The following is a 13,318-nucleotide window of genomic DNA, read 5'->3' on the forward strand; positions in this document are numbered from 1 at the left end:
TGGTTTTTTCCTGGAATTCCCATTTTTTTCTCCAAAATTCCCAGAAATTCCAGGGATGCCCCACCCCAGGAAGAGCCCGGAATATTGGGATCATCCCATGGGAATAATCGGGATGGGAATCCTCTCTTTTTTTCCTGGAATTCCCCATTTTTTCCCAGGTTATTGTAATCATCCACTGGAATATTCAGGATGGGAATCGACTCTTTTTTCTTGGAATTCCCCATTTTTTCTCCAAAATTCCCACAGAATTCCCAGAAATTCCAGAGCTGCCCCAACCCAACAAAAACCCTGGAATATCGGGATCACCCCACGGGAACTGAGGTGTTTTTTTTTCCCCGGAATTCCCATTTTTTTTCCCAAAAATCCCACGGAATTCCCACCTGGGACCGAATTCCCAGAAATTCCAGAGCTGCCCCACCCCAGGAAGAACCCGGAATATCGGGATCATCCCACGGGAATAATCAGGATGGGAATTCACTCTTTTTTCCTGGAATTCCCCATTTTTTTCCCCCAAATTCTCACGGACTTCCCAGAAATTCCAGAGCTTTCCCATCCCAGCGAAGATTCTGGGAAGAACCCGGAATATCGGGATCATCCCATGGGAACTGAGGTGGTTTTTTCCCCGGAATTCCCAATTTTTTTCCCAAAAATCCCACAGAATTCCCAGAAATTCAAGAGCTGCCCCAACCCAACAAAAACCCTGGAATATCGGGATCACCCCACGGGAACTGAGGTGTTTTTTTTTCCCCGGAATTCCCATTTTTTTTCCCAAAAATCCCACGGAATTCCCACCTGGGACCGAATTCCCAGAAATTCCAGAGCTGCCCCACCCCAGGAAGAACCCGGAATATCGGGATCATCCCACGGGAATAATCAGGATGGGAATTCACTCTTTTTTCCTGGAATTCCCCATTTTTTTCCCCCAAATTCTCACGGACTTCCCAGAAATTCCAGAGCTTTCCCATCCCAGCGAAGATTCTGGGAAGAACCCGGAATATCGGGATCATCCCATGGGAATTGAGGTGGTTTTTTCCTGGAATTCCCCTTTTTTTCCCCAAAAATTCCCATGGAATTCCCAGAAAATCCAGAGCTACCCCACCCCCACAAAGACCCTGGAATATTGGGATCATCCCACGGGAACTGAGGTGGTTTTTTTCCCTGGAATTCCCATTTTTTCCCCCAAAAATCCCACGGAATTCCCACCTGGGAGCGAATTCCCAGAAATTCCAGAGCTGCTCCATCCCAGGAAGTCCCTGGAATATCGGGATCATCCCACGGGAATAATTGGGATGGGAATTGAGGTGCTTTTTTTCCTGGAATTCCCATTTTTTCCCCAAAATTCCCATGGAATTCCCAGAAATTCCAGGGCTGCCCCATCCCAGGAAGGACCCGGAATATCGGGATCATCCAAAGGGAATAATCGGGATGGGAATCCGCTCTTTTTTCCTGGAATTCCCCATTTTTTTCCCCAAAATTCCCATGGAATTCCCAGAAAATCCAGAGCTTTCCCATCCCAGCGAAGATTCTGGGAAGAACCTGGAATATCGGGATCACCCCATGGGAATTGAGGTGGTTTTTTCCCGGAATTCCCATTTTTTCCCCCAAATTCTCATGGAATTCCCAGAAAATCCAAAGCTGCCCCATCCCAACAAAGATTCCGGGAAGAACCCGGAATATCGGGACCACCCCACGGAAATGATCGTGATGGGAATCCACTCTTTTTTCCTGGAATTCCCCATTTTTAACCAAAATTTCCCGGAATTCCCGGGAATTTTTCCCCCCAAATCCCGCACGATTCCCACCTGGGCTCCGGGCTCTTCCCGGTTTTTCCCGGATTGGGGCGGGGGCAGCCCCAGGACGGAGCCCAGGGCCGTGTCCAGCAGCTCGGAGCGCTCGGCGTCGCTCAGCGGCGGCTCCAGGGCGCTGAAAATCCCGGGATAAGGAAAAATCCGGGAATGGCAGTGCCCAGCGGGAGGGTGGGCTGGGAATTAATGGGAATTATTGGGAGTTATTGGGAATTAATGGGGAATTATTGGTGAATTATCGGGAATTAATGGGAATTATTGGGAGTTATTGGGAAATAATGGGGAATTATTGGGAATTAATGGGAATTATTGGAGATTAATGGGAATTATTGGGAGTTATTGGGAAATAATGGGAAATTATTGGGAATTAATGGGAAATAATGGGAATTATTGGGAATTAATGGGAATTATTGGGAGATTGATGGGAAATAATGGGGATTATTGGGAATTAATGGGAATTATTGGGAGATTAATGGAAAATAATGGGGAATTACTGGGAATTAATGGGAATTATTTGGAATTATTGGGAATGAATGGGAATTATTGGGAGATTAATGGGAAATAATAGGAATTATTGGGAATTAAAGGGAATTATTGGGAGTTATTGGGAATTAATGGGAATTATTGGGAGTTATTGGGAAATAATGGGAAGTATTGGGAATTAATGGGAATTATTGGGAATTAATGGGAATTATTGGGAGATTAATGGGAAATAATAGGAATTATTGGGAATTAAAGGGAACTATTGGGAGTTATTGGGAATTAATGAGAATTATTGGGAATTAATGGGAATTATTGGAGATTAATGGGAATTATTGGAGATTAATGGGGATTATTGGGGAAATATTGGGAATTAATGAGAATTATTGGGAATTATTGGGAAATAATGGGAATTATTGGGAGTTATTGGGAATTATTGGGAGATTGATGGGAAATAATGGGGATTATTGGGAATTAGTGGGAATTATTGGAGATTAATGGGGATTATTGGGGAAATATTGGGAATTAATGGGAATTATTGGGAGTTATTGGGAATTATTGGGAATTATTGGGAGATTAATGGGAAATAATGGGAATTATTGGAAGATTATTGGGAAATAATGAGGAATTATTGAGGATTATTGGAAATTATTGGGAATTAATTGGGATTTGATGGGGCATTACTGGAAATTATTGGGAATTATTGGGAATTAATGGGAATTATTGGGAGATTAATGGGAATTAATTGGGAATTATTGAGGATTATTGGGAATTAATGGGAATTATTGGAGATTAATGGGGATTATTGGGGAATTATTGGGAAATAATGGGAAATAATGGGAATTATTGGGAAATAATGGGAATTATTGAGGATTATTGAGGATTACTGGAAATTATTGGGAATTAGTTGGGAGTTAATTGGGAATTACTGGAAATTATTGGGAATTATTGAGAATTATTGGGGATTATTGGGAATTAATTGGGAATTATTGGGGATTATTGAGGATTATTGGGAATTAACCGGGAATTATTGGGGATAAATGTTAATTATTTGGAATTATTGCTGAATTATTGGGAAAGAAGGGGGAATTATTGAGGATTACTGGGAATTAATGGGAATTAATTGGGAATTAAATGGGAATTATTGGAAAATAATGGGAATTATTGGGAATTATTTGGATTATTGGGAATTATTGGGTTTGAATGGGGATTAATTAGGAGTTAATGGGAATTATTGGAGATTATTGAGGATTATTGGGGAATTAATGGGAATTATTCAGGATTATTAGGGATTAATGGGGATTAATTGGGAATTATTGAGAATTAATGGGAATTATTGGGGAATTATTGGGAATTATTGGGAATTATTGGGGATTAATGGGAATTAATAGGGAAATATTGGGAAATAATGGGAATTATTGGGAATTATTGGAAATTAATTGGGAATTAATGGGGACTATTGGGGATTATAGGGGAATTAATGGGAATTATTGGGAATTATTGGGGAATTATTGGGAATTATTGGGAATTATTGGGAATTAATGGGAATTAATGGGAATTAATGGGAATTATTGGGAATTATTGGGAATTAATGGGAATTAACTGGGGATTATTGGGGATTATTGAGAATTAATGGGAAATTAATTGGGAATTATTGAACTCTCAGAATTCCCAGGATTTTGGCAAATCCCAAGGATCCAACCCCAAATCCCAAATCCCAAATCCCCGAATCCCAGAATTCCCAGAATTCCCCAGGATCCAACCTCAAATCCCGATCCCAAAATTCCCAGGAGCGGCTCCGGCATTCCCGGAATTCTCAGGATTTTGGCAATTCCCAGGGATCCAACCCCAATTCCCAGAATTCCCGGAATTCCCAGAATTCCCAAGGATCCAACCCCAAATCCCAAATCCCAGAATTCCCAGAATTCCCAAGATTTTGGCAATTCCCAAGGATCCAACCCCAAATCCCAAATCCCAAATCCCAGAATTCCCAGGGGCGGCTCCGGAGGATCCAACATTCCCGGAATTCCCGGAATTCCCAGGATTTTTGGCAATTCCCAAGGATCCAACCTCAAATCCCAACCCCAGAATTCCCAGGAGCAGCTCTGGGGGACTCCAGCATTCCCGGCATTCCCGGCATTCCCAAGGATCCAACCCCAAATCCCAAATCCCAATCCCAGAATTCCCGGAAGCAGCTCCGGGGGGGCTCCGGCATTCCCGGCATTCCCGGCATTCCCAAGGATCCAACCCCAAATCCCAAATCCCAGAATCCCCAGGAGTGGTTCGGGGGGGCTCCGGCGTTCCCGGAATTCCCAGAATACTCAAGGATCCAACCCCAAATCCCAATCCCAGAATTCCCAGAATTCCCGGGATTTTGGCAATTCCCAAGGATCCAACCCCAAATCCCGGAATTCCCAAGGGCGGCTCCGGCATTCCCGGCATTCCCAAGGATCCAATGCCAAATCCCGGAATTCTGGAAAGCAGCTCCGGGGGGGCTCCGGCGTTCCCGGAATTCCCAAGGATCCAACCCCAAATCCTGGAATTCCCAAGGGCGGCTCCGGCATTCCCGGCATTCCCAAGGATCCAACCCCAAATCCCAAATCCCAATCCCAGAATTCCCGGAAGCAGCTCCGGGGGGGCTCCGGCGTTCCCGGAATTCCCGGAATTCCCAAGGATCCAACCCCAAATCCTGGAATTCCCAGGGGCGGCTCCGGCATTCCCGGCATTCCCAAGGATCCAACGCCAAATCCTGGAATTCCGGGAAGCAGCTCCGGGGGGGCTCCGGCGTTCCCGGAATTCCCAGAATCCCAAGGATCCAACCCCAAATCCTGGAATTCCCAGGGGCGGCTCCGGCATTCCCGGCATTCCCAAGGATCCAACGCCAAATCCTGGAATTCCGGGAAGCAGCTCCGGGGGGGCTCCGGCGTTCCCGGAATTCCCAGAATCCCAAGGATCCAACCCCAAATCCTGGAATTCCCAAGGGCGGCTCCGGCATTCCCGGCATTCCCAAGGATCCAACGCCAAATCCCGGAATTCCGGGAAGCAGCTCCGGGGGGGCTCCGGCATTCCCGGAATTCCCAAGGATCCAACCCCAAATCCCGGAATTCCGGGAAGCAGCTCCGGGGGGGGCTCCGGCATTCCCGGCATTCCCAGCATTCCCGGCATTCCCGGCATTCCCAAAGATCCAACCTCAAATCCCAGAATTCCCAGGAGCGGCTCCAGGGGGGCTCCGGCGTTCCCGGAATTCCCGGAATTCCCAAGGATCCAACCCCAAATCCTGGAATTCCCAGGGGCGGCTCCGGCATTCCCGGCATTCCCAAGGATCCAACCCCAAATCCCAGAATTCCCGGAAGCAGCTCCGGGGGGGCTCCGGCATTCCCGGCATTCCCAAGGATCCAACCCCAAATCCCAAATCCCAATCCCAGAATTCCCGGAAGCAGCTCCGGGGGGGCTCCGGCATTCCCGGCATTCCCAAGGATCCAACGCCAAATCCCGGAATTCCGGGAAGCAGCTCCGGGGGGGCTCCGGCATTCCCGGAATTCCCAAGGATCCAACCCCAAATCCCGGAATTCCGGGAAGCAGCTCCGGGGGGGGCTCCGGCATTCCCGGCATTCCCAGCATTCCCGGCATTCCCGGCATTCCCAAAGATCCAACCTCAAATCCCAGAATTCCCAGGAGCGGCTCCAGGGGGGCTCCGGCGTTCCCGGAATTCCCGGAATTCCCAAGGATCCAACCCCAAATCCTGGAATTCCCAGGGGCGGCTCCGGCATTCCCGGCATTCCCAAGGATCCAACCCCAAATCCCAGAATTCCCGGAAGCAGCTCCGGGGGGGCTCCGGCATTCCCGGCATTCCCAAGGATCCAACCCCAAATCCCAAATCCCAATCCCAGAATTCCCGGAAGCAGCTCCGGGGGGGCTCCGGCATTCCCGGCATTCCCAAGGATCCAACGCCAAATCCCGGAATTCCGGAAAGCAGCTCCGGGGGGGCTCCGGCGTTCCCGGAATTCCCGGCATTCCCAAGGATACACCAGGTGCGCGCAGGTGCTCAGCGCTCGCTGCCGCAGCCGCGTCCGCAGCGCGTCCGGAGGCTCCGCCCTCAGGAATTCCTGGGAAAAGGAAAAAGGCGGGAATGGGGACGGAATGTTCCGGAATAGCCCCTCTGGAATGTTCCCCCGAGGGATCCCGAGGGATCCGTTAGCTCGTCCCAGTCCCTCCCAGTATCCCAGTATCCCATCCCAGTATCCCATTGCCTCATCCCAGTATCCCATTATCCCCTCCCAGTATCCCATTGCCTCATCCCAGTCCATTCCCAGTCCATTCCCAGTCCATCCCAGTATCCCATCCCAGTATCCCATTACCCCATCCCAGTATCCCATTATCCCATCCCACTCCATCCCAGTCCATTCCCAGTATCCCAGTATCCCATCCCAGTCCATTCCCAGTCCATTCCCAGTCCATCCCAGTATCCCAGTATCCCATCCCAGTATCCCATTGCCTCATCCCAGTCCATTCCCAGTCCATCCCAGTATCCCATTATCCCCTCCCAGTATCCCATTATCCCATCCCAGTCCATCCCAGTCCATTCCCAGTATCCCAGTATCCCATCCCAGTATCCCAGTATCCCATCCCAGTATCCCAGTATCCCATCCCAGTATCCCAGTATCCCATCCCAGTCCATTCCCAGTCCATTCCCAGTCCATCCCAGTATCCCAGTATCCCATCCCAGTATCCCATTACCCCATCCCAGTCCATCCCAGTCCATTCCCAGTATCCCATTATCCCCTCCCAGTCCATCCCAGTCCCTTCCAGTCCACCCCATTATCCCATCCCAGTATCCCATTATCCCATCCCAAACTCTCCCAGTCCCTCCCAGTCCATCCCAGTATCCCAGTATCCCATCCCAGTCTATCCCAGTATCCCATTGCCTCATCCCACTCCATCCCAGTCCCTCCCAGTATCCCATTATCCCATCCCAGTCCATTCCCAGTCCCTCCCAGTCCATCCCAGTATCCCATTATCCCATCCCAGTCCATCCCATTATCTCATCCCAATTCCATCCCAGTATCCCATTATCCCATCCCAGTCTATCCCAGTAACCCATCCCAAACTCTCCCAGTCCCTCCCGCTCCATCCCAGTATCCCATTATCCCATCCCAGTCCCTCCCATTATCCCATCCCAGTCCATTCCCAGTCCCTCCCAGTCCATCCCAGTATCCCATTATCCTATCCCAGGCCATCCCATTATCTCATCCCAATTCCATCCCAGTATCCCACTGCCCCATCCCAGTCCATCCCAGTCCATCCCAGTCTCCCATTATCCCATCCCAGTCCATCCCAGTCCATTCCTGGTCCATTCCCAGTCCCTCCCGCTCCATCCCAGTCTCCCATTATCCCATCCCAGTCCATTCCCAGTCCCTCCCACTCCATCCCAGTATCCCATTATCCCATCCCAGTCCATCCCATTATCTCATCCCAATTCCATCCCAGTCTCCCATTATCCCATCCCACTCCATTCCCAGTCCCTCCCCGTCCATCCCAGTATCCCATTATCCCATCCCAGTACATCCCATTATCTCATCCCAATTCCATCCCAGTCTCCCATTATCCCATCCCAGTCTATCCCAGTATCCCAATATCCCATCCCAGTCCCTCCCAGTCCCTCCCAGTCTCACCACCATGAGCGCCACCAGCTCGGCCTTGTGGGCGATGCTGCCGGAGCTGCCGGGGCCGTTCCCGGGACAATTCCCAAAATTCCCGGGACAATTCCCAAAATTCCGGGGATAATTCCCGGAGCCGCCGCGGGCCAGGGCTCGGGCGATCATGGAGATGCTCCGGGCCAGGCTCAGCTTCAGCGCCGGGTCCTGCGGGAACGGGATCGGGATCGGGAACCGGCACCGGGATTGGCCCGGAGCCGGGAACGGGATCGGCATCCGGAACCGGGATCGGCCCGGAGCCAGGAACGGGATCAGGATCCGGAACCGGGATCGGCCCGGAGCCGGGAACGGGATCAGGATCCAGCACCGGGATCGGCCCGGAGCCGGGAACGGGATCAGGATCCGGAACTGGGATCGGCCCGGAGCCAGGAACGGGATCGGCATCCGGAACCGGGATCGGCCCGGAGCCAGGAACGGGATCGGCATCCGGAACTGGGATCGGCCCGGAGCCAGGAATGGGATCGGGAACCGGCACCGGGATCAGCCCAGAACCAGCACCGGGATCGGTCCGGAGCCAGGAATGGGATCGGGATCAGGAACCGGCACCGGGATTGGCCCGGAGCCGGGAATGGGATTGGGATCAGGAACCGGCACCAGGATCAGCCCGGAGCCGGGAACGGGATCGGGATCGGGAACCGGCGCCGGGATCGGCCCGGAACTGGCACTGGGATCAGCCCAGACCTAGCACCGGGATCGATCCGGAGCCGGGAATGGGATTGGGATCAGGAACCGGCACTGGGATCGGCCCGGAGCCGGGAACGGGATCAGGATCAGGAACCTGAACCAGCACCGGGATCGGCCTGGAACTGGCACCGGGATTGGGATCGGGAACTGGAACTGGGATCGGCCTGGAACCGGGAATGGGATCAGCGCGGTCCGGAACCGGCACCGGGGGTCAGTGGGATCAGGAACCGGAACCGGAATTGGGATTGGGATTGGGAACCGGCACCGGGATCGTCCCAGAACGAGGATTGGGATCAGCAGGATCAGGAACCGGACCCGGGATAGGGATCAGCGGGATCAGCCCGGGACTGGAATTGGGATCAGCCCGGAACTGGGATCGGGATCAGTGGGATCGGCCTGGAACCGGCATCGGGTTCGGCCCAGAACTGGGATTGGGATTGGCCTGGAACCAGGATTGGGATCAGCCTGAAACTGGGATCACTGGGATTGGGATTATTGGGATCAGCCTGGAACTGGGATCAGGATCGGCCTGGAACCAGGATCACAGGGACTGGGATCAACCTGGAAAATGGGATCAGTCCAGAACTGGGATTGGGATCAGCCTGGAACCAGGACTGGAATCAGCCTGGAACTGGAATTGGGATCAGCCTGGAACTGGGATTGGGATCAGCAGGATTGGCCCAGAACTGGGATCAGGATCAGCCCAGGACTGGGATTGGGATCAGCCTGGAACTGGGATTGGGATCAGCCTGGAACTGGGAATCGGGATTGGGATCATCGGGATTGGGATCACTGGGATTGGGATTAGCCCAGAAACCGGGATCAGCCCAGAATCGGGATCATCGGGATCCACCTGGAACTGGGATTGGGATCAGCCTGGAACTGGGATCAGGATCGGCCCAGAACTGGGATCAGGATCGGCCCAGAACTGGGATCAGGATCGGCCTGGAACCGGGATCACCAGGACTGGGATCAACCTGGAAAATGGGATCAGCCCAGAACTGGGATCAGCCCAAAACTGGGATCGGGATCAGCAGGATTGGCCCAAAACTGGGATCAGGATCAGCCCAGAACTGAGATTGGGATCAGCCTGGAACTGGGATTGGGATCAGCCTGGAACCAGGACTGGAATCAGCCTAGAACTGGGATTGGGATCAGCCTCGAACTGGGATTGGGATCAGCCTCGAACTGGGATTGGGATCAGCCTAGAACTGGGATCAGGATTGGCCCAGAACTGGGATCAGGATCAGCCTGGAACCAGGACTGGAATCAGCCTAGAACTGGGATTGGAATCAGCCTAGAACTGGGATTGGGATCAGCCTCGAACTGGGATTGGGATCAGCCTGGAACTGGGATTGGGATCAGCCTGGAACTGGGATTGGGGTCAGCGGGATCGGCCCAAAACTGGGATCAGCCCAGAACTGGGATCATCGGGATCCGCCTGGAACTGGGATTGGGATCACTGGGATTGGGATTAGCCCAGAAACCGGGATCAGCCTGGAACTGGGATCATCGGGATTGGGATTGTTGGGGCTGGGATCAGCCCAGAACTGGGATCAGCCTGGAACTGGGATCACTGGGATTGGGATCATCGGGATTGGGATTATCCTGGAAACCGAGATCAGCCCAGAACTGGAATCATCGGGATCCACCTGGAACTGGGATTGGGATCAGCCCCGAACTGGGATCACTGGGATTGGGATCATTGGGATTGGGATCACTGGGATTGGGATTAGCCCAGAAACCGGGATCAGCCTGGAACTGGGATCATCGGGATTGGGATTATTGGGATTGGGATCACTGGGATTGGGATCACTGGGATTGGGATCAGCCTGAAAACCGGGATTAGCCCTAAAAATACACTGGAAAAGAATAAAATAAAATAAAATAAAATAAAATAAAATAAAATAAAATAAAATAAAATAAAATAAAATAAAATAAAATAAAATAAAATAAAATAAAATAAAATAAAATAAAATAAAATAAAATAAAATAAAGTTCTGGAAAAATCCAGGAATCCCAGCAAAACCCAAGAACTGCGGAAAAATCTGGGAATTCCGGAAACATCCTGGAAAAATGCAGGAATTCTGGGAAAATCCAGGAATCCTGGAAAAATCCGGGAATCCTGGAAAAATCCAGGAATTCTGGAAAAATCCAGGAATTCTGGAAAAATCCGGGAATTCTGGGAAAATCCAGGAATTCCTTGTGGAAGCCGTTAGTGCCAGCGAGAGAGAGGCGTTAGTGGAGCCCAAGGAAGAATTCCCGATGGGAAAATTCCATGGAAAATCCCGGGAATGCCCCAGTCCGAGCCCTCGGAATTCCCAGGATGGGGAAAAACCTCGGGATTTATCCCAAGGGAAGCTCCAGGGGGGATTTGGGGATTTTTGGGATGAATGATGGAATTGTGGAATTCCAGAATTACGGAATCACGGAATTCTGGGATCGAGGAATTCCAGACCTACGGAATTCTGGGAGCGTGGAATTTCTGGAATTGTGGAATTCCAGAACAATGGAATTATGGAATTTCTGGAATTTCTGGAATGCTGGAATTGTGGAATTCCAGAACAACGGAATGATGGAATTCCTGGAATTTCTGGAATTGTGGAATTCCAGAACAATGGGATTATGGGATTTCTGGAATTTATGGAATGCTGGGATTGTGGAATTCCAGAACAATGGAATTATGGAATTCCTGGAATTTATGGAATGCTGGGATTGTGGAATTCCAGAACAATGGAATAATGGAATTCTGGGAGCATGGAAATTATGGAATTGTGACCTCATGGAATTCCGGGATTGTGGAATTTCTGGAATTGGGGAATTCCAGAATAATGGGATTCCAGGATTATGGAATTGTGGGATCGTGGAATTTATGGATTTTATGGATTTTATGGAATTCTGGCCTCATGGAATTCCAGGATTATGGAATTCTGGGATTGTGGAATTTATGGAATTTGTGGAATTGGGGGATTCCAGAACAATTGGATTGTGGAATTCCAGAATCATGGAATTCCAGAATTATGGAATTTATGGACTTCTGGGATCATGGAAATCCAGAACCATGGAATTCTGGGATTGTGGAATTTATGGAATTCATGGAATTGTGGAATTCCAGAATAATGGAGTTATGAAATTGTGGGATCGTGGAATTCTGGGATCTTGGAATTTATGGAATCTATGGAACAATGGAATTGTGGAATTCTGGGATCACAGAATTTATGGAATTCTGGCCTCATGGAATTCCAGGATTATGGAATCATGGGATTGTGGAATTTCTGGAATTTCTGGAATTGTGGAATTATGGGATTGTGGAATTTATGGAATTCTGGCCTCATGGAATTCCAGGATTCTGGAATTCTGGGATCACAGAATTTATGGAATTCTGGCCTCATGGAATTCTGGGATTGTGGAATTCCGGGATCATCTGGGCTGGAAGGTCCAGGCCCTCTGCCAGGAGAGGCTTTTTCCCATCCCTTTTCCCGGGAATTTTCCCGGGAATTCCGTTGTTTTCTCGGGAAGAGCTTCCAGCCCGGCATGAGAGGAAAAGGCGGAAAGAGGAAAAATTCCAAGGCCAATCCCAAAATTCCCTACCTTGGTCTCTATTTTTATTCCCAGAACCTGAACGGGCGGGAAAAAAAAACAAAATTCCCATCAGGAAAATCCCAAATTTCCCCGGGAAGGGACAAAATTCCAGCGGGAAAAAATCAAAATTCCCAATCAGGAAAAACCAAATCTGACGGAGAAACGGCAAAATTCCAGCGGGAAAAATGAAATTCCAGCGGGGAAAACTGAAATTCCAGTGGGGAAAAAACCCAAATCCCATCAGGAAAAAATGGAATTTCACCAGGAGGAAAAACCCTAAAATTCCCTTGGAAAAAAACCAAATTCCAGCAGGAAAAAATGGAATTTCACCAGGAAAAAACCCTAAAATTCCCTTGGAAAAAACCCCAAATCCCATCAGGAAAAAAAATGGAATTTCACCAGGAAAAAAAAAACAAAATTCCCTTGGAAAAAACCAAATTCCAGCAGGAAAAACCCAAAATTCCCTTTGGGAAAAAAACCAAAATTCCAGCAGGAAAAACCCAAAATTCCCCTTGGAAAAAAACCCAAATTCCAATGGGAAAAACCCAAAATTCCCTTGGAAAAAAACCCAAATTCCAGCAGGAAAAACCCAAAATTCCCTTGGAAAAAACCCAAATTCCATCAGGAAAAACCCAAAATTCCCTTGGAAAAAACCCAAATTCCATCAGGAAAAACCCAAAATTCCCTTGGAAAAAACCCAAATTCCAGCAGGAAAAACCCAAAATTCCCTTGGAAAAAACCCAAATTCCAGCAGGAAAAACCCAAAATTCCCTTGGAAAAAAACCCAAATTCCAGCAGGAAAAATCCCCAAAAATCCCAAAAAATACAAAAAAAATCCCCAAAAAATCCCCAAAAATCCCCCAAAAATTCCCCAAAAATTCCCAAAAAATTCCCCAAAAAATAAAAAAAAAATCCCAAAATAATCCCAAAAATTCCCCAAAAATTCCCAAAAAATTCCCAAAAAATTCCCGAAAAAATAAAAAAAAAATCCCAAAATAATCCCAAAAATTCCCAAAAAATTCCTGGAAAATTCCCAAAAAATTCCCCAAAAAA

The 13,318-nt window shown here is 49.2% G+C and overlaps 1 protein-coding gene across 1 annotated transcript in view; it reads right to left on the minus strand.

Annotated features, from left to right (window-relative positions):
- The window catches only part of MROH1 (maestro heat like repeat family member 1), a 120,628-nt gene that overhangs the window by 68,621 nt on the left and 38,689 nt on the right, over window positions 1-13,318 (minus strand). Inside the window, exons 10-13 of the mRNA XM_053945932.1 lie at window positions 12,275-12,301; window positions 7,958-8,146; window positions 6,312-6,391; window positions 1,803-1,923 (exon numbers count right to left, since the gene is read on the minus strand). Of these exons, the coding sequence (XP_053801907.1) occupies window positions 1,803-1,923; window positions 6,312-6,391; window positions 7,958-8,146; window positions 12,275-12,301 (417 nt within the window). The remainder of the gene's footprint in view (window positions 1-1,802; window positions 1,924-6,311; window positions 6,392-7,957; window positions 8,147-12,274; window positions 12,302-13,318) is intronic.

The sequence above is a fragment of the Vidua chalybeata genome, chromosome 1 (genome assembly GCF_026979565.1).
Source record: "Vidua chalybeata isolate OUT-0048 chromosome 1, bVidCha1 merged haplotype, whole genome shotgun sequence".
NCBI lineage: Eukaryota > Metazoa > Chordata > Aves > Passeriformes > Viduidae > Vidua > Vidua chalybeata.